Source organism: Emydura macquarii, unplaced genomic scaffold (assembly GCF_026122565.2).
Source record: "Emydura macquarii macquarii isolate MOO-44397 ecotype Brisbane River unplaced genomic scaffold, CSIRO-AGI_Emac_v2 contig_1790, whole genome shotgun sequence".
In the NCBI taxonomy this organism is placed as follows: domain Eukaryota; kingdom Metazoa; phylum Chordata; order Testudines; family Chelidae; genus Emydura; species Emydura macquarii.
In genome coordinates, this window is record NW_027131927.1 from 7321401 (window position 1) to 7345617 (window position 24217).

Here is a 24217-nt window from a genome sequence, read left to right on the forward strand (position 1 = left end):
CACTGAGATGCCCCCCTCTTAACCTGTTACTTCCTTGTTTCTGGGCATTTCACAATCCCAATAATTCAGCTACAAAGTGGATTTATGTTCTGTTATCTCATCCCTAGAGCACTACCTATAGCCAGGCTCACATTTTGGTCTCAAACTGCATGATGGGCAGGCCACCACAAAAGATCATCAGCCACTGCCATTATCGTGGGTGCTTTTTTACAGCTTGGACACACTGGATCTGTTTACACTGCAAAAAAACACCTGCAGCTGGCCCACGTCAGCTGACTTGGGCTCACGGGGCTCAGGCTGCGGGCTATAACATTGCAGTGTAGATGTTTGGGCTTGGCCTCCAGCCTGGGCTCTGGGACCCTGAGGGGGTCTTCCTTCTGGAAGAGTCTGTCTCAGCAAAATGTTACTGGGCTGTTCTTTTGGATGACTAGCACCCAATTTACTTAAGTTGACTCTCACAGCTGGCAGCTACAACACCATACAACGACAGTCCACTCCCACAACCTTCTTCACAGCTTCACTACAACAGCAACAAGAAGATCTGCTAGAGAGAACAGGTAGCAGGAATTTTACTTGACAAGCCATTCCTCCACCCCCCATCTCCTCCCCAGCACTGAATCAGAGGTGCTGAAGGTCTGCTGCTAGGCCTCTTCATGAAAGTCAGCAGTAGTCTTAATTCCAGACAGTGGTGAACTTCGTTTGATCACTACGTGTGACAAAGAAACGGAGCACGTCCGCTCTGTTATAATGAAGAATGTTTGCAGTCCGTGCATTTGAAGAGCGAGTCACGGCTGGTCAGACACCTGTGCTGGCCCAGTTATGCCCAGGTGCAGTTTACAAATTGTACTTCCATAGCAATGCTACTGGCCACAAACTTCCAACCTCAACACCAGACATAATCTTGCTCAAGGACCAAACGTCCCCTTCCTTCCTTCCACTGAAAAAAGGATTGAGGGCAGAGACTCAGTTCTAGAGCACTAAGCAGTAAGTTAGGGTAGGACTACACTGCAAATTTAAGTGTAGCTGTAGCATGGATAGGCTTGAATCTGGCTAGCATGGGTAACACAGAAGTAAAGATGCAGGGACAAAGGCTCCAGCACTGGCTACATACTAAGGTTGCTAGCCTGAATCCCCAGTGCACTCGTACTGGGGGCTGTCAGCCTGTACCGCCATCTCTTCACTATTATTGTTACCTGCACTAGCGAGATTCAAGCTAGTGCAGATACGCCTACCCATGCTACAATCACACCTTTGTCTGCCATGTGGACCTACCTGTAAAGAAATGCATTTTTAATAAGTGATCCAAGAGATTCCATTCCTGTGATTTCTCCAGGGGTTTAGCTCCTCATTTACACTTTGGTCTGAAGTGGCCATGTTCTCATAAACAACCTAACGCAAGCCACTGAGTTTATCAGAGATCTCAGGGTGCCCAATCACTCTAGAAAGAGCTGCAAAAAGTCAGAGATTCTTCCCACAGTGAGAGGCTGGTGACACACCGGGATTGTTCATTCTAGAAATCTGGAGTCAGACCCTACTTTAGCTCACAAGGGTTAGGGCATTTACTGTTCTCCTCCTCATCTTTACTGTGTACCTCAACATCATAAGTTTTCACTTATCATACCATTGCATAGCATCCATCGTTAGTCAGGATTAAAACATCTATTGGAGATGTGTGGTTGGCAACACATATACCTCCTTTCTGTGGTCTGTTTTCCCTGCAATGATAGGAAGCATCATTCACTTAACTGTACAAAACATAACTATGTTGCCTACTTAATCTTTTCCTAGATTATTGGACAAGCCAGTGTTTGTTTCAACAGGTCAAACTGCAGCCAAAGAGTTAACTAGTATTTTGTTGATTATATTCAGTGTCTCGCTAGTTCATGGGATACTGCTTCTCAGTGGAATAGTAACAACAGCAGTTTACAATAACTTCGTAGGCACCTGCAAGCTACAATATGGTTTTGATTAAATTCTAACCTATGGAAAATTCTGTCAGTTTACGGACTAGACCTACAGTTAATGAGAATTATGTTAAAATACCAGTTGTCACACTATCAGGTAATGAGTGAACACTGAGCAATACTTTCATCATTCAGCCCCTCTACCCATGTAGCAGAGTCATTCTACTTCCACTCAGACCAATTTAAGTTCATTAAAAGATGTCCTCATTTTTAGACACTCACACCACCATGGACACCCAAAAACACAATAAGTTACCCACTTAGTCCTATTTGTCTAGAGTTATGTATCCCCTTACAGCAAGAGTGCAACACAGACTTACTCACTTGTTATGGTATGTGATAGTACCAGACAGAGCTCTGACAAGGATCCGGGAACACGTCAGGTGGACCAGTTCGCTTAGCCAATCTTTAGCACTAAAAGACACGTACTCTTAGACTTCTGAACAGTCTTGGAAGGCAGCTAAAATAGAAGCTATTTTCTTCAGCCTTGCAAAGTGTTTCAGTTACAAGGATTAGGCCAAGAGTCTATTGCAATAGTAGTATGTTTAGTGGTTAGGCCAGTGGATTGGGATTCTGGGACTGGAGTTCTAGTCCCAGCTCTACCACCAACCTGTCGAAACACCTTGGACAACATCACTTCACCTCCCACTCTCTATCTTGTATATTTAGATGGTAGGTTCTTTGGGGCAGAACTATCTCACGTTGTGTTTATTTTATATACACACATCCCAGCACGAAGGCAGCCCAACCAAGACTGGTTTCCCAGAGGTGCTTCCATACTATAAAAGAGTGGTGACGCCACTGGTGGAGAGCCAATAAACCTAGCAGAGACCTGCCAGGCTCCTCTGGACAGCTTGGGGAGAAACAAGGTAGAGATAGACAAGGGGAACAGGTGAAGGAAGGAGTGTTTAGCTGCTGTTCAGAGTAGCACTGCCACTTGAGTGGCACTGCGGTTCCATGTTTTCTTCTCAGTTATTTCCATAGTGAGTATGCTCATGTCACAGGTAAGGGGAGGGGTTTTTGTTGTTGTTGATTTTTAAATGATCATCCCCGCAAACTCAGCCTGGGCTCTTCTGACAATCACCAGTAATGAGAGGCTCTCCAGGCCAAGATAGACTCTCAGTTACAGAGCTGCGAACCCCTTAAAATGGTGGGTTAGCACAGGTGTTACAACTGGAACTTAGTTAACAGTTCTACTGGTGCTGCACAAGGAGGACTAGAATCCAGCTCATGCCTCAGAGCCAGGATGGCCCTGCAGGTTCAACGGAAACAAGACCCCTTTCTTCAGACAGCCTTAATCATTAGAGAGAGAACTGGGAATACGCACAAGAAAGTGTTCCCTTTCCAGTCACTCTTTGGACTAGAATCACACGTTAGAGCGTCTCCATTGCAGAAAGCATAGTTTCCTTGTTTGTTGCCTCACACGTCTCCTTGTCCTACCTGGCTTTCCCCATTTTGCCTCCCACACTTGTCTTCTGATCTCAATTCATCCTCCTCTGCTTCCAGGAAATCTGCCAGTCTCTCTTCTTATCACCACAGTGCCACATTTTTGCCCATTCTCACCACAGCATCCTTCACCTCTGGCATTCTTGTCATACACCAATGCTCCATATTTATCCTCTCAGATAGCCTCTCTGGTCAGTTTCCACCACTTCCCACACAGTGGCCAGTCTCTCTGACTGAACAGATCACTGCTTTTCCCCCTCCATGACTGGGTGGAAGTATGGGTGGACTCCCTCCCTATTGTTCTTTCTGCTCCATCTTTACCCTCTAGAGCTCTTCTGTCCTTAGAAGAGGCCACCCTTTACTGACCTCCTGTCTTGATGCCTCTGTTTTGAGCTTCATGTAATCTTGACTCATCTATATATCTGATCTCCTTTCTTCTCTACTCCCTCCAGTCTTTCCCCTTACTGGTTTTTTAGGACAAACTCAGCACAGCTGAGGATTAGGGGAGGCAGAAGGCCAACTTTCCACCTTCTCCAATTCCAAGACTGGATGGGAACCAAACAGACTTCAATGCAAGTTAGACAGAGCAGCCAGTGATTGCTATAAGTCAACAAGCTCTAATCTGACTAGAAGTTGCTGGGCTTAATTCAGGAGTCAGGTGAAATTCCACAGCCTGCAAATTATGCAGGAGCTCAGCCTAGGTGATCATAATGGTCCTTCACACCTTAACCTGTGGACAACTGGAGATTCCCCTCTTTCAGGCAGCTTCAAGTCATCTTTGTGCTGCCTCCTAACCTGAGTCTTTCACATTCTCAGCTTTGCACCTTCGGTTACATTGCCTCCCAAACCTAGGTGTCATTTCCTCAAACACTTCTTTGCCCTTAAAAACTCTCCCCTCCTCCCTCACACTTCTAGGAATCCTTTCCTTGGTATCCCCAAGTACTCCTCACCATCCCCTGCATTTTTGTTTTTGATTTTCGATTACAAGTTCTTCAGGACACAGAATATCCTTGTATCCACATAAATTAGCGGTTTTAGAAAAGGACTAGAAAAAACCCACATCATCAACTTTGTGCTTTGTGCCCTGGTGCCAGATCATGGACTTGGCGGGTTCCCCATGCACAGAGTCAATCCCTGCTTCTCCACAAAATTCTTCCCAAACACACAGGTTAGTTAACAGGGTGGGGGAGGAGGGAGGCACAAAAACAAAACAAAAAACAAAAAAAATAAAACACTTACCTGCTGTTTGGCAACTGCCCTACAAGTGTGGTTCCCACAATCATTGAAACAATGCCAATGGCAGCCAAGGTAACACTAAAAACAAAAGGAAGAGTCAAGACTGTTTGCAACAAAAAGATCCCTGTTGAGGTTGACTTAAGGCAATTCATGTCACAAAAACATCTAACTAGATGTACTAGAGAATATGAGAACACTGAAGAGTACCTGATGAATATCTGAGCTCCTATGATAGTTTCAGTGTGAAGAGGGGGAGGGAATAAAAGGAGCAGTGAGAGACACTGTGGTGATGGGTGCAGTCTGAGACGTTAAAAAGCCCAGTTTGCGTGTTCATCATCATTCCTTGCATGACTCATTTACCTCAGAAACTGCAGAGAGATCATGAGTGCGTATGTGAGACAGAGGCTCATTGGTGGTTCACTGCTCTGTGAGAGTAACTCTGGTCAGGCCTGACACACTCATGGCATCTAACACACTGTTGTCATAATCTGTATCTAAAAGGTGACATTTCAAAGGTTTACTGGACTATAGAGAGCAGGGGAGAGAGCCTGTAGATTATCCATTGCTGGCTGGATTTGAGGGGACAGGCTCTTAAACCTCTGGGAAATGCAGATCCTTTCAGCCAAGATGACTGAAAGTCTCCAGAAACTGACTATAGGTGAGAAACCTGCTCAGACCAAGAACGTAACCTTCTGAAATTAAGTTATAATCTTAGAAGTGTATTTTTACTTGTGTGCATTTGTAACCATTTCTACCTTTATTCTTTATACTTGGTATGACTTCACTCTATGTCCTCTTATTAATAAACTTCACTGCCTTTTCCCATAAGCCAACTCTGCGCTTTGATTGAAATGGAGAGTTTGCCAGGCCCAGTTAAGTTAATAAACTGCTGTGTACTAGCCCTTGAAGGAGCAGTGAACTTGAGAAGGTTTTATGGACACTACAGTAAGAGGGGCTGCAGAAAGAGGTTTGGGGGGAGGGTGAATTCTGGGCAGGAAAGGTTGCTGAGGTCACCCTACAAAAAGTAAGTGAGTGGTGGGAGCCTGGGTGAGAACTCCTTGCTTGTAGCCTGGCTGTTGGCATCAGGGCTGTGAGCTACAGCAGCATAGCACTGTAGTCGCCCAGAGTTGCGAGATGTGTTGGCTGAACCCCTGACTGGCCCAGTTGAACCCCACCGCATCCCCAGTGACCACTTCGCCTCCCAGCACTTGGCTCACCGAAGAGGCAGCAGGAAACAATAGCGCACGAGGACCCCAAGCACCCACACGACAGTCAGCCGCAGGCTGATGTACTGGAAGTTGACGTTTGTCCTCGTGAGGAGGTTCCAGGAGACCAGCTCCTCTGAAGAAAACCTTTGGGTGACTTCATCTTCCACAATCGCCTCAGCCCCCTTCTTGGAGAAATAGAAGACGTCGGAGAGTTCAAAGTCTACTCGGCGCAGGCCCGCGATCTCCTTCTCCATGGGGGTTTCATCTCTCTGTATGATGCCTTAACAGATATGGGAGGAAATTATCAGATGATTGAACAGAGAATGGATGTTCTGTTGTCAAAGGATTACTTGCTTCTCTGTGCCACTCAGATAGTGACCTAACAATATCAGAGCCACACGTTAGACAGCCAGAATAGTGCGTCATGGATTATTGCATCATGCAGGCCATTCTTCCATCACCTCCACTCCCAACCCCTAAATGCAGACATTTACGAAGGCTGGGGCAAATTGGAAGTTACGCAGCAAGGCAGACTCTTTCCTTCCTGTCCATCCCCTCCTCTGGGTTTCCTAAGTCCCATATGGGATGAACATTAGAAGCTAATCCATGCCTCCTCGCCACAGCTCCACAGTCACCCCACAGAGAAGCTCCAGGTGGCCGCTCTCACCTTTGCTGCAGTTATTCTAGAAGATACCTATGTTTTGTCCCTTAGACATTAGCAGCTTAGGACTAGATGCAAGAAGTGCTCCATTGGGAAAAGTCTAGAACAGAGGCCCAATCTTGTTTACATTAAGGTCCCTTTACACCACTCTGGCAATGCACTAGAGCCTTGGAGTGTAGATTACACTCACTCCAAGGCCACTTTGCACTGCCAGAGAAGTGAGTGTGAATTGGGCACAGATTCCCCTCGCCCAGGCAATGCTACAAACCCATATTTATGGTGTTCATTCTCCACTCCCCAGCATCTTTCCTACATCTGGCACCTGTTTGCATTGGATATCCTTGTTCCCCACCACTCAAGATACAAAGGCTTGGATCATTGACTGTGGCTGAAACCTGAAGGGGTGCTGAAAATAGCTCATCTTTAGCAAGACTGTTTTTTGGCACCAGTTAAGCTTCACCCCGGTCAGCAGCGGCTCATGTCTGCAGCAGGGACAAGCTACAATTGAATTTTCTTAACTGAGAAAAATCCTGAAGGCAGTTGTACCAACAGTTCCCGTAAGCAGAGCCCTACCCCCTACTGTTTTATTTCACAAGACCGTAAAAACTGAACTGCAACATTTGAACTTTGTCTATATAATGCAAAGGGAGCAAAGGGAAACTGAAGGAGTTATTCAGAGTTGCATTAGAAGTGGCTGTATTCATTGCCCAATTTTTTATTATGTAATAATAATAATCAAACAGATCTGTGCCATTGCGGTGTACCTCTTGGAGATCAGGGGCAAAGTTCAAATGCTGTCTAGAGCTGAAGTCTTGCTGACTTAAGGTGATGTCTTGAGGAAGTCAGTAACAAGTCTAGCCACACACAAATTGTTTACAGAGGTGATCTAGTGTTTAACTTAGAGGCAGAATTACCTTGTGGTTGGGACACTGAACTGGGATTCAAATCAGAGTTCAGTTCCCAGTCCCACAACAGGATATGTGACCAGGGGCAAGTCACTTGACTTCTATGTGCATTTCACACACAGGATCTGAAGCACAATGCTCACTCCCACCCTTTGCCTCATCTATTAGGCTAGGTTTCGCCACTGAGCAGTACCTTACACAAGTAGCCTTACTGAAATAAATGGAGTTACTTTTGGAGTACAGTACTCTTCCATGCAAGTAATGTAATATCTGTACCTTGCTCTGCAACCGAATGCAGAGTGACTAAACCATTTAAAGGCACTGGAGGTCAAAAGTCAGAGTGGCAGAACCTAACCCTTAAATTGCAAGATCCTTGGGAGGCAGAGCCTGTATCTTAGGTGTCTGACAGTGCCAACCCTCAGTGGATCCTTGGTCTTAGCTAGGGTCTCTATGTGCTACAATAGTCATTTTAAAACAAGATTAGTAGTAATTTAAGAGGATTAGTATCAGAATTGAAACAGGCTTTTTCTGTAAAAAGGTTGTTTACAAATAACGCCCATAGGGTTGTCAAGTTGTGACACCGTCTCATTGTTGGTGCCTTCCACTTTACTATGGCCATTTAGGGCTAAGTTGAAGACTGAACTGCAAGTTGCCCTTTTTAATTAAAAAACAAAACAAAACACCTTACTTGGACATTTCTATGCATCAAATGAGTAACGGCATGACAGCACTGCTGTAGCCTTCATCCTTCTTCGTCCCCACCGTCTGTCACCCTCACTAACTGGGAGAGTCTTAAAATTCAGATCAATTCCTTCAGGCAAAGATCATGCTTTATGGGACACACCTATCACACCTTTCAAATTAAACGGTCATGGATATTTACAACAATTCCAAAGCATCTACTGGATTATGTGAGGTACATGGCTCTCTTCTACTCAATCTCACATCTTTAAAACATTTAAATTCCTATACCACCAACTGATCTACCACTGATCTTGCCACAAGGACAGGTAATGCATACAATGCCACAAGTGTCACTCCAATAGTCAGATGGTACCTCTAGACTCTCCGATACCCAAGATGTCACTGTTTGTGTATCCAATCCATAACCACTGCACAGGCAGTCATCCCCAATCCGATCATTATTGTCTGCGCACAAGGGTCAGCTAAGAGAATAGCCAGTTTCAGTTAGTCTATCCACTTGACTGGACCAATTTCTGGTCCTTTTCTGCTTTGGAGGTTTCATCATAAATTCCAAGACTTTTGGGTGAGTTTAAGCTACCAAAGTTGCTTTTGCAGTCAACCATGCCCTAATGCAACATACCACAACATACACAGTGTATTGGATAAGTCACAATAGTCTCATAGACGTTAAGGTCAGAAGGGACCATCATGATCATCTAGGCTGACCTCCTACACATCGCAGGCCACAGAACCTCATCCATTCACTCCTGTAATAGACCCATAACCTCTGCTTGAGTTACTGAAGTCCTCAAAATCATGATTTAAAGACTTCAAAGAGAAGAGATTTCAAAATTAAGGTACAGAGACTATATTAAACAAATCTCTGGCTTTCTTTGTGAAGGAGAGCTGGACATAAAGTGCATCTGGCAAACACTGAGGTGACACAAAGGAAAAAAGGAAAAGCAGTTACACGAGATTAGTACTTTGTCAGCCTCATGGACAGATGCACAAGCACAGACCTTGTAGAATATAGGCATGTTAGACTGTGTTTAAACACAACGTCCACTGAACTTCAAGGAACCCTCAAAAGACATGGTACACTTCAGAGACAGCAGCTCATCTGTCTGTGCCTTTTAATTCCTAAAATAATTTCAACATTCATCTAAACATAATAAGTAAGAAGTCAAACAACAGTTCATGATTTCCTCATCAAAATCCAGTACATAGATAGGAGATATAACACTCAGACTATCCTCATGAAGAGGTTTGATCTGCCCTACTTCTATCACCCTGGGGCACTTCTCATCCCACTTTATCAGACTCCTCAATCTTTTCATTTACATAGGACAGGCCATGTGAAAGTTCTGTACGTGCTGCAATAGCAATCCTTATACCACCAAGGTTTCAGAACCATCAAACCAGAGAGCAAGCCTGTCCCATACAGCAGCAGAATAAATCTTTCACACTTATCTAGCTCCTTTCCCTCCCACCATTTTAAAATAATCTGCTCCCCATTTTCTCATATTAATATTACTGAGACATTCTTCATTCAGAGTTCTTACCACTGGAAGCAGAGTTCTTAAGCTCCCGTGCCTGCTGCTGCTTGACTCCTTTCTGGATTCGTATTGTAGCCCACTGTTCAAGAGAAAAAAGTGTGCGTTTAGTGTTGTAATATTTGCTCACCATTAAGAGAGCTTCCTAGAGAGTAAGCAGCACTTCCCTGGAAAGCCATCTGCACTGAGTGCTCTTCACTAGACAAACTCCCATATGCACCACCTCTGAAACAATCTTGTTCCTGCTCTTAAGTGTCTTGGTGCAGATAAAAACCTACCAGCAACAATCAATGGAAACAATCAATAGTTCTAGACTAGAGGTCCCCAAACTAAGGGACCCAGCAGGGCCCAGCCTCCAAAGGGAGTGGAGAGGGACGGCCACCCAGCCCCCTCTACCCCCAGCTCTGCCCTGGTCCCACCCCCAGCTGCAGACCCAGCCTTGGCCTCTGGCTCCCGGCCCAGTGACAGATCCACACCCAACAACGGCCTGCCCATGGCTGCACTCCCAGCTCCACTCCTGGTCCCAACCTGCCCCAACTGCGGTCCCAGCCTCAGCCCCTGGCTCCTGGCCTGGTCGTGGCTCCAGCCCCAGCCTCAGCCCCTGGCCCGGCGCCGACAGGGATTGCCAATCCAGAACAGATGCCAATCCAGAGAGTACACTTAATCACAGGACATTTTTTTTTTTTTTTTTTTTTTTTTATTTCATTATTGGTCTCCAGCAATCCAAGCAGCATAGAGACCAAGCAGCCAGCAGCCTCACCCCAGCTGCCAGAGTCATGTTTTTTCATTAGACCCTCATCTTACTGTGTGTGCGCGCACGGGGGAGGGAATATTCATCCATCCCTTGTGGCAACAGAGAGAAGCTAGAAAGTGCAACCCACGTACACCCTAAATGCTCAGACACCAGAGATCAAGACAGAGAAGCTCTGGTTATCTTTTTTTTTTTTTTTTAAAACAATTAAAGAGATGATTTGTGAGCACGTGGTGTTAGCGATACAGCCCACAGGGTGACCATGGTGCAGGCCAAAGGCTCTCCAAAGAGGTCTCACAGGATGCTACGGACCAGCCTCAGGCATTTGTTTTGAGCAAGAAAGAGGTGAACTTGTGTGCCACAACTGCAGTTTCACAGAGAGGGCGCAACCCACTAGCAGCTTCTCCAAGACATCCTGTGGCAAGAGGATATAGAAGAGCAAGGAAGCCACAATAGTGCGGGCAGAAAGTCAGCAGGTATGTGTGAGAGATGTACCTTGTACTCTTCGGTCTCCCTAGTTCTCACACACGTCGAGGAGATGCAATTTCAGATAGGCCCCAAAAAGAGAGGCTTACCTACTTTTTAAGAGTCTAATCCAGAAACCAGTGAAGTCACAGGATTCTTAAACGACTTAGTTGTGCTTTGGATTAGGCCCTAAAAGAAAGTGTGGCATACTGAGGTCACCAGGCTATTCCAATAGAGGAGTGTATTTTCAGGGTGGGGGGGGTGTAAAGGACAATGGCTTGAAGTGAGAAGGAGCACCTGTTCTGCAGATCAATGTGTCTTATCAAAAGTGTCAGCTGAGAGTCCACTGACTTTTCAGGAAGAGACAAGACGACACTATTTAAACCTTAAATTCCCTTTCAGAGAACATTAATTCCACCTGCATGATGAGACATAGCCACCAATGGGATAGATCCTAGGAAAGAAGTTGTAGCTATTCTTGCTAGCTAGTTCCAGAGTGAGAATGGAGGTTCTCTCTCAATGACTAAATCTACCCTTATTCAGGGATCAAAGCATTATCCTGGTCAGAGGCCTAGCACTTGTATTTTAAGTCTTGGACCAGCATCAAAGTATTCATAAGTGCTGGAACGTGAGGCCTAGGGGGTATTGCCATAGCCCCCAGCTTGAATTGGTTTCTGTTACATACGGGGTTTACATTTTGGTTCAGTGGCTTTCAGCACCCCCCACTATAAAAATTATTCCAGCACCCCTGGAAGCATTTGCTTATTATTTGTGTTATCAAATGTATCAAAGTTAGGATGACTAGTCTAATTCCCAAGGTCCTCTTTGTTCCACTTTTTAAAAACAGATACTATGTTTGCCTTTTTCCAGTCCTCGGTGAACTCCCGCATCCTCCACGATTTCTCAAAGATAATTGCTAATAATTCCAAGATTGCTTCAGCTACTTCCTCAAGTACCCTAGGATGAATTTCATCAGGACCTGCCAACCTGAATATATCTAACTTATTTAAATATTCTTCCTCTATTCTGCAACGAATTCCTTCCCCAGGTTGTTAGTATTAACTGTGATCTGGTCCCAAATTAAGCCTTTTTAAATGAAGTCTGACACAAAATAGACATTGAACACCTCAGCCATCTTGATGTCAACAGTTATTAGCTCTCCTTTCCTATTAAGTCTTAGAGGGCCTATGCTTCCCTTTGTCTTTTTCTTGCTCCTAATGGAGTTATAGAGCTACATATAAATTACAAGCATTATCTTTGGTGTAAGATCTAAAGTGCAATTTACCTGGGGTAAGTGACTGGTCCTTTGGGACTGGGAATACACCAATATTCAGGTTGACTTCTGGTGTTAGGGACCAGCTATCTGGTCATGGCAAGCTAGACTGCAGTACCCAAAGAAATGTCTGTCCATGTTAAGGCTGTTACAATGCTTGCTGAGTTCACACTTGGCTGGTGAAGTCTAAGTATAGAACTCACAACCAATTGGGGGTTTGTGCCCCACTTCTTAACAGTCTGCCCAGAGGCGGGTATTCATGCTTTTGAGCCACTCCATAGAGCCTGACACTCCTGATTTGGTGATCGACAGTAGACCCCTACCATGTCACCACCCATTTCCCCCCCTTTTAGGTTTATCGAGAGACTTTCAACTGGTCTACCTCTCACCTCCTTCCAGACCTCAGAACAAGTGTCTATATTCTTGATGTACAATGCAACACCTCCTCCCTTCCCTTCTCCCTCCACCACCTATCCTTCCTGAACAAGCTACAGCCCTCTAAACAAGTATTCCTGTCACAAGATTTATCCCACCAAGTCTCTAGGATGCCAATTAAGTCATCATTCAGCTTGTGTATTAAGACTTCCAGTTTATTCCCCATACTCCTTGCACTTGTGCAGAAGACATCTAAGAGGCTGAGCAGATTCCCCCACTAGTTTCTCTCTTGTTGCTCATATGACTCTATTTACTATTTCCTCCCCCACCCTCTACCCTTTGTGGGTCACTTTTTTTCAGTATCTGAAGATGCTCTTCCCCTTGTTGGTTTGAGGGACTCGTGCATTTCAACTGTCCAGTATATCTGCTCTATGCTATGCAGCACTCTAAGAATTACAGATTCTCAATGAGCTAGAGTGTTGTTTATATCTCGGACCACCAAGACTAAAGACATTCAATAAAACAAATCCAGTTACCACCTTGCCTCTTCATAGAGAATTTCCAATGTAAGTGCTGCCTAAAGACCTGCTAGTTCCAGGACCAACACTGTACACTGACTACAGAGATGACTGATCTTTCATTGAGTGTTTGTTTTTAACTCCTAAAAGCTTAGGGAGATACTGGCTAAGGTAGAGTGAGGAAGCAAGTATTCACATCAATCTGACTGTCAAGCAAGTAGTTTTTGCTGTCGTATGTTGCCATGCTCCCTCCTCTCTCAATAGTTTTAATAGATAGCATTTGTACGTCTGCTGGGGTTCCCTCCCCCTAGAAAGTGTGAAGGTATCCAAGATGCTCATGTCATCACATGCAACACCTCTTCCCTCAGACCTTCCACCCTATGTCAAAACAAAAAGACTTGAGGGTTGGCACTGTGCAGATATAATAGACATTTCCTGCCAACAGGTCAGACCATTTCTTGCTTTGGCCCTCTAGGTTTTACCTTTTTCAAATAAACAGCAAAAATATGAATTAATATAAGTCACATCCATGCTGTAAGGTTCGATCTTTCATTACTCTTCCAGGCTACACACATTTTGGTAATTACATTGGTTTTTTCCAGCCAATTGTCTTAGCCTAGTGATCAGAGACAAGTATTGATCCCTGTCTTATTTTGCATGAGGAAAGATAGTAATCTATAAAGTGGGCTGGTAGCATCGCATTTGGAAGTATTCCTGATAAAGTTTAATGTTATTGCTGTACTACTTTAGACACAGCTAAGTCCATGCTAAGGCAGAATCAAATAGGTCTGAACACAGCAGAAGTCAGTTACATAACCCTGAAAACACAGGATATTGAGACATGCATCTGCAATGTTTGCAAAATTGCAACATCACGATGCTCTGCAAGAGAGGCAGTGGATCTTCAAGGTAGATAAAACTGAAGTGTAATGGGAAGCAAACTACATAATTCCTACAGCTAAGATGTGCTTGTCTGTTCTTCTCACAGGGTATGTCATTAAAAACTACTCTAAAATAGTCTGATCTGGGAGCTCCATAGTCACCTTACCTACAAGATCTACTACCTCATAACAGAGTCTGAATTAAAGAAGACTGAAAAGTGTTTGGTTGAGTACACAAAAGGAAGTGAAGGTCATCATTTTCTTGAATTCATACCTTGGTAGGAGGAGTATTTACTATGAAAAAAAAAAAAAAAGTGTTAAGCTGTTCCACGACCCAGTCACAAACAAGGCACCAGAACAATGGTTAAAACACTCATTACAGTCTTTCAGTGTAGCCTGGATGAAGCCATCTACAGCACTAGTTTCCAGGAAATGATCTGTGCCAAGGTATTTCTTGGAACAGGTGTAGTATTGGTGTTATTGCAAGATTTTGGCAAGCTTGAGATGATCTTCTGGTGTTTTATTTTCCCCTCTTTCTTGTGCTTGTTTCAAGAAGCTGACCAAAAGAAAGCAGTGAAGTAGGTTTTTCAGATCTGCTCTCTGATCTATCCACACAAGTATTGACACTCTAAGGCAACATGAACTGGGAATGTGCAACCTCAGGTAGCTAATATTTTGGAAGTCATCAGCTGGAGAACCTAAGGAAGGAGGTGTGACAGATAGGACTATTTCCTGCACTACCCTGGACAAACCTTATTGAATTAAGTTAAACCACTTTAGGACTTCATTGTATTAAAAATGAAAATGTTTAGGCCATTGTGGGATTGTATGTAATGCCTCTAGAGAGAAGACCTGACAAATGTAATCCCTGGCAAGTGTTGCGTTTCAAAGAACTATTTGAAATAACGTCAACTATGGCCATACTAGGTCAGCTCAATGGTCCATCTAGCCCAGTATCCTGTCTTACCACAGCATCCAGTGCCAGATGTTCCAGAGAGTGAATGGAACGGGGCAATTTAACAAGTTATCCATCCTCTATCATCCACTTCCAGCTTCTAGCAGTCAGAGGCTGATGGATACCCAGAGCAGGGGGTGGCATCCCTGACTGGCTCATACCTATTAATGGACTGGTCCTCCATGAACTTATCTAATTCTTTTTTGGACCCAGTTCTATTTTTGGCCTTCACAACATCCCCTGGCAACAAGGTCCACAGGTTGACTCTGTGTTATGTGAAGAAGTATTTCCTTATGTTAGTTCTAAACCTGTAAACTGTTAATTTCATTGGGTGACCCCTGGTTTTATTTTATAGACTTCTATCATATCTGCCCTCAATTGTCTCTGTTCCAAACTAGCAGTCCAAGTTTTTTTTAAACTCTCTCCTCATATGGAAGCTGTTCCATTCCCTAAACATTTTTGTTGTCTTTTTCCTGTACTTTTTTCAGTTCTAACATCTTTTTTGAGACAGGCGACCAGAACTGCATGCAGTATTCAAGGTGAGATGTACCACAGATATATATAGTGGCATTTTCTGTCTTCTTATTTATCCCTTTCCTAATGGTTCCAAACATACTGTTAGCTGCTGCTACACATTGAGCGGATGTTTTCACAGAACTATCCACAAGGACTTCAAGACGCCTTTCTTGGTGGTAACAGCTAATTTAAACCCCAACATTTTGTAGATATACTTGGGATTTTTTCCCCGATGTGTATTACTTTGCATTTATCAAGATTGAATTTCATATGCCATTTTGTTGCCTACTCACACAGTTTTGTGAGATCCCTTTGTAATTCTTTACAGGTTGCTTTGGACTTAACTATCCTGAGTAATTTTGTACATCTTCAAACTCTGCCACTTCAGTGTTTACCCCTTTTTCCAGTTCATTTATGAATACGTTGGACAGCACTGATCCCAGGACAGATCCTTTGAGACCCTGCCATTTACCTCTCTGCACTGTGAAAATTGACTATTTGTTCCTACCCTTTGTTCAACCAGTTACTAATCTATAAAAGGACTTTCCCTCCTATCCCGACTCCTTTCTTTGCGTAAGAGCTTTTGGTAAGGGATCTTGACAAAGGTTTTCTGAAAGTACAAGTATGCTAAATCCACTGGATCACCCTTGTTCACAAAAAGTTGTAATAGATTGGTGAAGCATGATTTGCTTTTACAAAAAAACCACATTGACTCTTTCCCAACACGTTGTGTTCATCTATGGGTCTGACAACTGTTCTTTACTACAGTTCCAACTGATTTGCCTGCTACTGAAGTTAGATTTACTGGCCTGTAAAGTTAAATAGATTTCCTAGGAAGTACCTGTGGGAAGGAAGTGCAAATTCTCCCACCTCCAAACCCAACCTTTGGAAGCTAGGCCTTGAGGTGATGCCCATTATCTGACTGGTTACCTATTCACAGTCTCTAAGGATCCAAGACCCAAACTGTACAAAGGAGGGGAAAAAAAGGAGGGGGGGGGCGGCCAGAAAAGTCAACACTAGCCCATGTCGCTTTAGTTATACAGCATAGAAAGGCACATTAGGACTTCAAACAAATAAACAAACAGACCCCTAGTTCTATTAGAAGCCCTGGCAAGTGGGAGTTATAAAGTGCTTAAGGGTATTTTCTACATTTAAGTAGTAAATGGTTTTGAAATTTCAAAACAAAGAAAATCCAAATAGAAGACACTTAGAACAATTTGCGAAGGCCATTCTCAATAGCGCCAGACTGAACTCCCAGTCTTAGTGTGCCCCATAAAACTGATGGCAATTTCACTATTAGTGACAGTAGCTAATAACAGACAATACTAATACATGACACAGTCAATGTTTATGGCCTCAACCCTGCATACATTTATATACATGCAAGTAGTCTCATTGGCTTTTATGTATTACTCACATGAGTGAAGTTAAGCATGTGCATAGATGTCTTCAGAGCTGGGGCTTTTGTTATTGCAGCCATGACAAAGAGTTGGGTTTTTTTTTCTTGTTCTGAAAGCCAGCCAAGCTATTACAAGAGACTCACCTCCGTTTTATATAATAGGCTAGTCTCCAGGAAACTCCTTATTACTGCTCTAGCTGGCATAGTCTCTTATAGCTAAACCAAGTAATTCTACGCAGCTCTGAAATCCTCTCTCTCTGCACTAATGAGCCCTGGAATGATGGAAACCAAGTAGTTCAAGGTGTTTGCTGATGCTGTCCAGTAGTGCTGACTGAATAATGGGTTTTTGGCTTACTGGCAAATTTTCTCCACCCCCCTCCTGCCCCAGGTCAAATGATACATTTTTGTTATGACAAAACTGGACGTTTTGTTTTGATTTTGACTATTTATATACTTTTAACATCAATAAATTAAATTTTAAAACAATAAGTTGTTTTAAAGCAACCATTCAAAATGTTTTGTTTTTTTACATACCAAATATTTCATTTTGTTTGGTTTTCTTTTGGAGAGAAGGGATCGTTTCCACTGAGGCCGTTTGGCAAAACTGACATGAATTCACAAAATGTTTTAGTGCTGAGGAGATAGCAGGGTTTTTTTTAAACAAAGATTTTGGCCAAAAAATTTCACCCAGTGATATTCTTCAGTAAAACCATGCCTAGGGAAGCAAGGTGTATTCATTCACCAGTTTTGTTAGCCACATGAAGATTCATACGTTATACCAGTTAGTCCATACACCCTCCATTTCCCCTTACTCCAGTACAGAAAACATTTTTGTTGTTTGTACCTTATTGGGTTTCTGTGAAAAGACAGAGTACAATTTGCATAGCATGTAAGGCCAGAAGGGACCATTGTGATCTAGTCTGACTTGCATAGCATGGGCCACAGAATTTCACAAAGTGCCTCCTGCATTAAACCCGTAGCTTCTGGTTGAGCTTTTTAGAAAAAAACCTAATCTTTAAAATATTAAGTAACAACAAAAAACACGACTGCATCCGTAGGTAAGTTATTCTCATGATTATTACACTCACTGTTCAAGGTCTGAGAGTTATTTCTAATCTGAGCTCCTCAAACTTCAGCTCCTAGACACTAGATAATTTTATGCCTTGTCTGCTAGACTAGTAAATCCTCTATTAGAAGCTGTCCATGATCAAGTCACCTCCAAAGTGTTTCTTTGATAAATGGAGTGAGAGACTAAGCAACTCAATCTATGTAAGGTTTTCCAAGCGCAAGATCATTTTTGTAGCTCTTTTCTGAACCCCATCTAATTTGTCAATATCAATTTTTAGGACGACACCAGAGCAGACACAGTAATCCAATACTAGTTTCACTAGTGTCATATGCAGAGATAACGCCTCCCTAGTTTTATTCAATATTCCCCCATTTATATATCCAAGGATTTGCTCGTCCCTGCCACAGCATCACCATCCCACGTTCAGCTGGTTATCCCCCATGTCTCCCCTACCCTCCAATGCCTTTTGGGTCACTGGTTTCCAAGCAACAATCCCTCATCCTATCAACACAACCTACATTCTTCACTCCTACAAGGTATCACCTTTAAATAGATAAAAACGTGTATTACTCAAGTAAGGCCAGTTTACCAAGCTACCCAGACTGCTCTGTACAACTGGTGGAGTGGTAAATGGCAGCTCAATCTGGGTCATCTCAAATGTTACCAGACAATGATTTTCTATCAGATCATTAATAGAAAACCTTAAATAGTATTGAGCCAAGAACAGATCCCTATGGGACCCCACTAGAAAAAACTCCTTTGGAGGACTCATTTATTTAAAGTTACTCTAACATCTGACAGTTTTTAAAAAGCCATTTAATAGCTGCTACTTTTTTGGTATAGCACTTTTAAAAAGAAGAAAATTCAGAATGTTGTGTGGTATCAAGTCCAGCTTCTGTAAAGCATTTGAGTATGTTATCTCAACCAACCTCAGAGAGCACCACCAAGTTTAACAAGATCTATTTTCTATAAAACCCATGTTGACTGGCATAAACAGAGGCAGCATGATTTACTGATTGCTTCCCAGCACATCCTTCCACAATTTCACACAGAACCAACGTCAAGCTAAACAGCTTATGGTTACCCGGGTGATCCTGGTTAACGTTTTTTAAAAAGAGGCTGGTACAACAACATTAGCTCCTCCTTCCTCCTCCCTCCCTAGGACTTCACACACATTCCACCTTCAACCTACCCCTAAATAGCACTCTGCTGGAGATGTAGATTTCCATAGCGGAGGAGGATAGCAGGCAAAGAGAAGGAGATCAGCTCACATGCCCACCCCACTCAGAGGATGCTGGGAAGCTGAACTGCTGCTCAACACTCAAGAAGTTGCGCCTGTATGGCCATCCCTGAGAGCACTGTGAGATTTTATGTGCCAAGTGACTAAAGTACAACACAGCAGGAGTGGCCAGAAATTTACATCACGTGGAATCTGCTTCGTGGCACGTATTCAGGTGCCAAGGGCCACATCAGATGCAAGGCATTACAAAATTAAACCCCTACCCTCGCTGAGAATATTTCACTTTCACCAGGTGAGGCAAGAGAGTGTTTTGTTAAAGCATAACCTTGAGAAAGTGCTCCACTAAGCACCAAAATTGGATTTTCCCTGAGCAACTGCTTGGGTAGCTATCCATTGCCCAAGTGCTCAAGGTCTCCCAAGGGGCTATATCAACTCACCTAGATTATTTGCCTGATTTTACAAGAAGCTACATAAAAAGCATTAGCGAAGTCAGGTCAAACTAAAATTTCAAACAAACAATGACTTGTTTATACTGCTCTGTATACTGTACACGGAAATGTATATACAATATTTATATTCCAATTGATTTATTTTATAATTATATGAGAAAAAAATGAGAAAATACGCAATTGTTCAGTAACAGTGTGCTGGGACACTTTTGTACTTTTATTTCTGATTTTGTAAGTAAGTAGTTTCTACGTGAAGTGAAATTTGGAGGAAACGCAAGACAAATCAGACTCCTGAAAGGGTACAGTAGTCTGGAAAGTCTGAGAATCACTGAGTTAGACAACTGATTTATGAAGTAGCACTTACATACACGTGTCTGCTGGGCCTGTACAATCATGGTTTATACTCCACTGTACATGATATTTCTGCACATTGTTTGGTCAAAACAATAAAAAACCACAAGTTAATTTCTAGGTTATTCAACAGAAGGTTAATTAGGAAATACAGGCGTAAAGGTCAGCAAGACTGACAGATTCAAGATTTATAGCTGGTCCCTGCCCTAAACCACAGCTCATATGCAGCTTGGCACAGATGACTGCTATCAGGGTCCTTAAAAAGGAGAGGAAGGCAGAACACTACTGCACTGTGCAGTGAAAGGTACATTATGTTCTTTCCCTTCTCCATGAAGGGATTGGATTTCAGCCTCAGAATATCAATGCATCACAGGAGTGTAAGATGTAAATACAAGGCATTTTATATTAATCATTGGCTGTTTGGGTTTTTACATTCAGTTTATGCTATAACAAGTGTGGATGAGCACACAGAAGAAGAACATTTTAGCAAGGAACAAAAATGGTTGAGACAGTTTTTGGTCCAGACTGGCATGAAATAATTCTGACTTTGTGGAGTTTCAGGATAGTTTCTTTTTAAGTACGAGTTCCCCCCTCTACTGTCTTATACTTCATGTGGATGATCTCCTGCATGCACAGCTTGACTATCAGGACATTTATTGGAAGCTGCGACACAGATTGAATGTCACCCCAGGGGCAAAGTTGTCCTGATTTAAGATTATGACGCATGCAGCATTCCCAGGAATTCAGTTTTCTAGTCTTGACTAGCCAGCTTTTGACAGATGGACAGACTGCTGATCCAGAGAGAGAACACACCCTCTTGAGCTAGAGAAGCTGAAACATTCAAGGAGAATAAGTGTGCATGCAGAAGTCACAGCAGAATTACTGCTGCAGATCAGAAGCTTTTACAGGAAGCACGATTAACAGCACCCAAAAAAAAAGACATGTCCCAGTCACCCGCTCCTTCGCGGCTTTAATGGCCACCAACTTACCTCCAGGGTTTTTACTAAAACCCGCATGTAGATTTCAGAAATTCCCAGCGACACGCCGAAGGCGGATGGCAACAGAATCAGTGCAAGCACCAGCGTGAGCCAGACGGACAAAACTTGGACTGCAGCGGAGCCGAGGTTCTCCATGATCGCTGAAACCCCTGCTCCAGGGGAGAGCCTCTCCCGCCGCTTCCTGGATCCCTGCTGGCGGCTGAGAGCCGAAGAGGAAGGAAGGAAGGAAGGAAAGAAAGAAAGACAAACACCACTTTCAGAAGCTAGCCTGCCTCCGCCCTGCTCTGCCCTGCTCCGCCCCGTTAACTAATTCAGCTCAGGACAGACTCAGCCAGCCAGCACAGCCCTGCGGATTGCAGACCCTCCCTCTGTGTAGGGCAAGAGAGAAATGGGCCGGGGTGGGTCACGGAGCCAGCGGTGACTAGCAGCCATGGAATGTAAGGCGAAAGCCAAGGGCACGTGGCTACCCAGGGAGCACGTGCGCCCCTTGAGTGAACCCTGCAACACAGCAGGGGTTACAATGGGTAACTGAAAAGGGAACCCAGTTCGCCTTACACCTGGGAGAGGACGCTCCTGAAAGCGGAGAGAAGGCGGAGCAGGTAACACCAGTTGCCATCGCACACTGGTGCTAGCTCACAATGCAATGCGTGGGGCAGACGCCTGCGCCTCTGGTGCTGGGGAGCCCATTAAAGAGACACTGGGGGCGCTTTTCCCCGTAGGGTTTCTCTTCCTTTTTCTGGGGTCAGATATCCTGCTTTCAAAACAGCAGGAGTGAACAAGGTGAGGAAGAGAACACTTTAAAAAAAAAATAACCATCGTCTTAAAAATCTAGCCAGTGTCACAGAAATCCCCAGCACATTAAAAGTAGTTTCAGGTGCTAAACCTACCCCCCGTCTACCAGTTTTAATGATCGCCTCTTCTTTACACGAGTTTTTCCTCCCCCCTCCAGATCCATGTAAACAAACAAAGGACAAGCCACTGGAGGACACACAACGTTATCAACTGCACGCGTTTGTAAAGAGTTCCCTTGTCTCATGTTGTATCATTCCAGACAGCACGGTTTTCAGTTAAATGGGTGCTCCTCTCAGGTCCCTACTCCAAGCAGATAGTGGATGTAGGCAAGAAAAGTTTCAACAGCCACAGCAGAGCTACAGTTTGTGAAGATCATGTCAAAAGAAGAGAGGAGGGCAGCACAATAAAACCAGGTTGATCATTTAGAACAGGAGTTTTAAATTGACTGCTAAAAATCTAGAAGGGCCTCCTGCCTCTTGAAATGTAACTGCAGCTTTTAGTTTGAACAGTAACCGGGTTTATTTTTATTTTTTAAAGACTAAGCCTTGAGACTGTTTTGCGATTATTGCAGATTGAAGCAAACCTATAGCACTAAGCAAAACAACACCGGTTTTCCTAATAGGTTTTATTTTAGCTATGCATGCAATTAACTCCGCTTTTAAGTAATCAACTGTTTAAACCCTGCTAATAATTTTAATAATAAATAATCATTAGTAGTACCAGGATAGTACAATACCCAGTAACACTTACCTGGCCCAAGGTTTCCTAGACAAAGAGCACAAAGGAAAAACACGCCCCTGGAGGGCTGGCACATATATATTTCCTGCAATCAAGGGACAGGAAAAGCTGCCAACGTTTGTATACCATAATTCACTTAGCAGAGAGACCGTTTTACCATAAACTTTGTATTACTCCAACCCTCCACTCGGGCCTGATTTTTCTTTGGAATAGTGTTCTCCCTTGTAGACAAGAGAAATGCAATAGGAGAGAGAATAGAGGCGAGGCCCCCACATGGTGGGGGAGGAAGGGTACACTTTACAGGGGCCCGGAGCCTGGCCCAGACTGCAATCTCCATTGTGTTTGGGACGGGGCTGGTGTTACAAGTTTGTACTGGGCCCCAAAAAGTTTTGCTTGGGCCCTGAATAGAGGAAAGAAATAGATTAAGGATAACTGCAAGTGCAGCCATTGGGATAATAATAAAAATAATGATTAATCATAATAATGAATAAAAACACTCTGTGTTTATACAGAAGGCTTTCCATTGGTACATCTCAAAGCACATTATGAAGGTAAATAAGATAGCATTATTTCCAATTTACAGCTGGGGAAACTGAGACCCAGTGACATTATTAAGTGACTTGCTCAAGGACACATAGTAAATCTATGTCTGAACCTGTAACAGAGCCCACATCTCCTGCCCAAAGAGGGGAAGGTGAGATGCTACCTAACAAATGCAAAGCTTCTGGCAGCACAGCTCTGGGGCTAAGGGTTAGGAGCAGGCAATTGGAGAGCTGGAGGGAGAAAAAAGTCTGTGTCTACACTGAGGAGTTTTAGCAATTCTCCCTCTGGTGATAGCTCCACCAGTGTTAGCAATGTGAAAGTATTTGTGTTGACAGGAGAGCAGGGACAGCTTTAGCTGGAGTCCACAGGGCCCCTGTCTAAGATATGGCCGTCATGACAGAGGGCCGGCCAGGCCAAACCTAAGATGGGAGCCCCGTGCACATTGGTTTATCCAGGCCTGCACCCAAGGACTAGCCATGCTGTGTGAAGTTATTCAATACATCAGAAGATCACTTTAACATCAACTCTTAGAGCATTAATTGAAGAAGTTCCCGATATCCTAGGATACAACAAAGACCTGATATGATGAAGAACAGAGGCCCAGATCTGCAAAGGTATTTAGGCTTTTTATTTAAATCAATTGATCAATGGAAATGAGGAGTCTAAATATCGTTGAGGATCTGAGCAAGAGTATCTGCTCACTTTTTACCAGGATTTCTGGTTGTGTCTCACATTTTCTTTTCCTACCACCCACCACCCTATTCCTTCCCACTTAGCCAAAGTTGTTTGGAACCTTTGGTGTTTGAAGTATATACTTCCTTCCAGGCTTAAACACCCCACATTGCTAATTGCTGCCATGGAGTGGGACCAGCCCACGCAGCTGAGACTCCCTCATACACTGTACCTTTGCCAAAGTCACACAAGAGTCTGTGTTAGATCTGGGAACTGAATCCAGATCCTCTCTTTCTTAGTCTTACGCCTGCACCACAAGATCACATTTCTGTATTAGAAATTCCACATTGCCTTGTGGTTATTTGAGCCAACAATTCAGTACAGGAAAGCTGATCTGATCTTTCTATTTGAATGGTTACTAATTGGCAAAGGTAGCTTTTGGCAAAGAATTTTATGAAAGTGTAAGACGGAGAAAGGAAAGGAGTTGTATGTGAGAAGATTAATACTAGAAATTCTTTGAGGAAAAAATTACACCTAGATTCATTATCATTTTTAAATGTAAAAATTTAAAATAC

General features: G+C 43.5%; 1 protein-coding gene across 1 annotated transcript in view; it reads right to left on the reverse strand.

Annotated features, from left to right (window-relative positions):
- The window catches only part of GPAT3 (glycerol-3-phosphate acyltransferase 3), a 30654-nt gene extending 8172 nt beyond the window's left edge, over positions 1-22482 (reverse strand). The window contains exons 1-7 of the mRNA XM_067556823.1: positions 22440-22482; positions 20889-21096; positions 9667-9739; positions 5864-6134; positions 4650-4724; positions 2289-2378; positions 1622-1715 (exon numbers count right to left, since the gene is read on the reverse strand). Coding sequence (XP_067412924.1) covers positions 1622-1715; positions 2289-2378; positions 4650-4724; positions 5864-6134; positions 9667-9739; positions 20889-21032 — 747 coding nt within the window. The 5' untranslated portion in view covers positions 21033-21096; positions 22440-22482. The remainder of the gene's footprint in view (positions 1-1621; positions 1716-2288; positions 2379-4649; positions 4725-5863; positions 6135-9666; positions 9740-20888; positions 21097-22439) is intronic.
- Positions 22483-24217: the final 1735 nt, after the last annotated feature.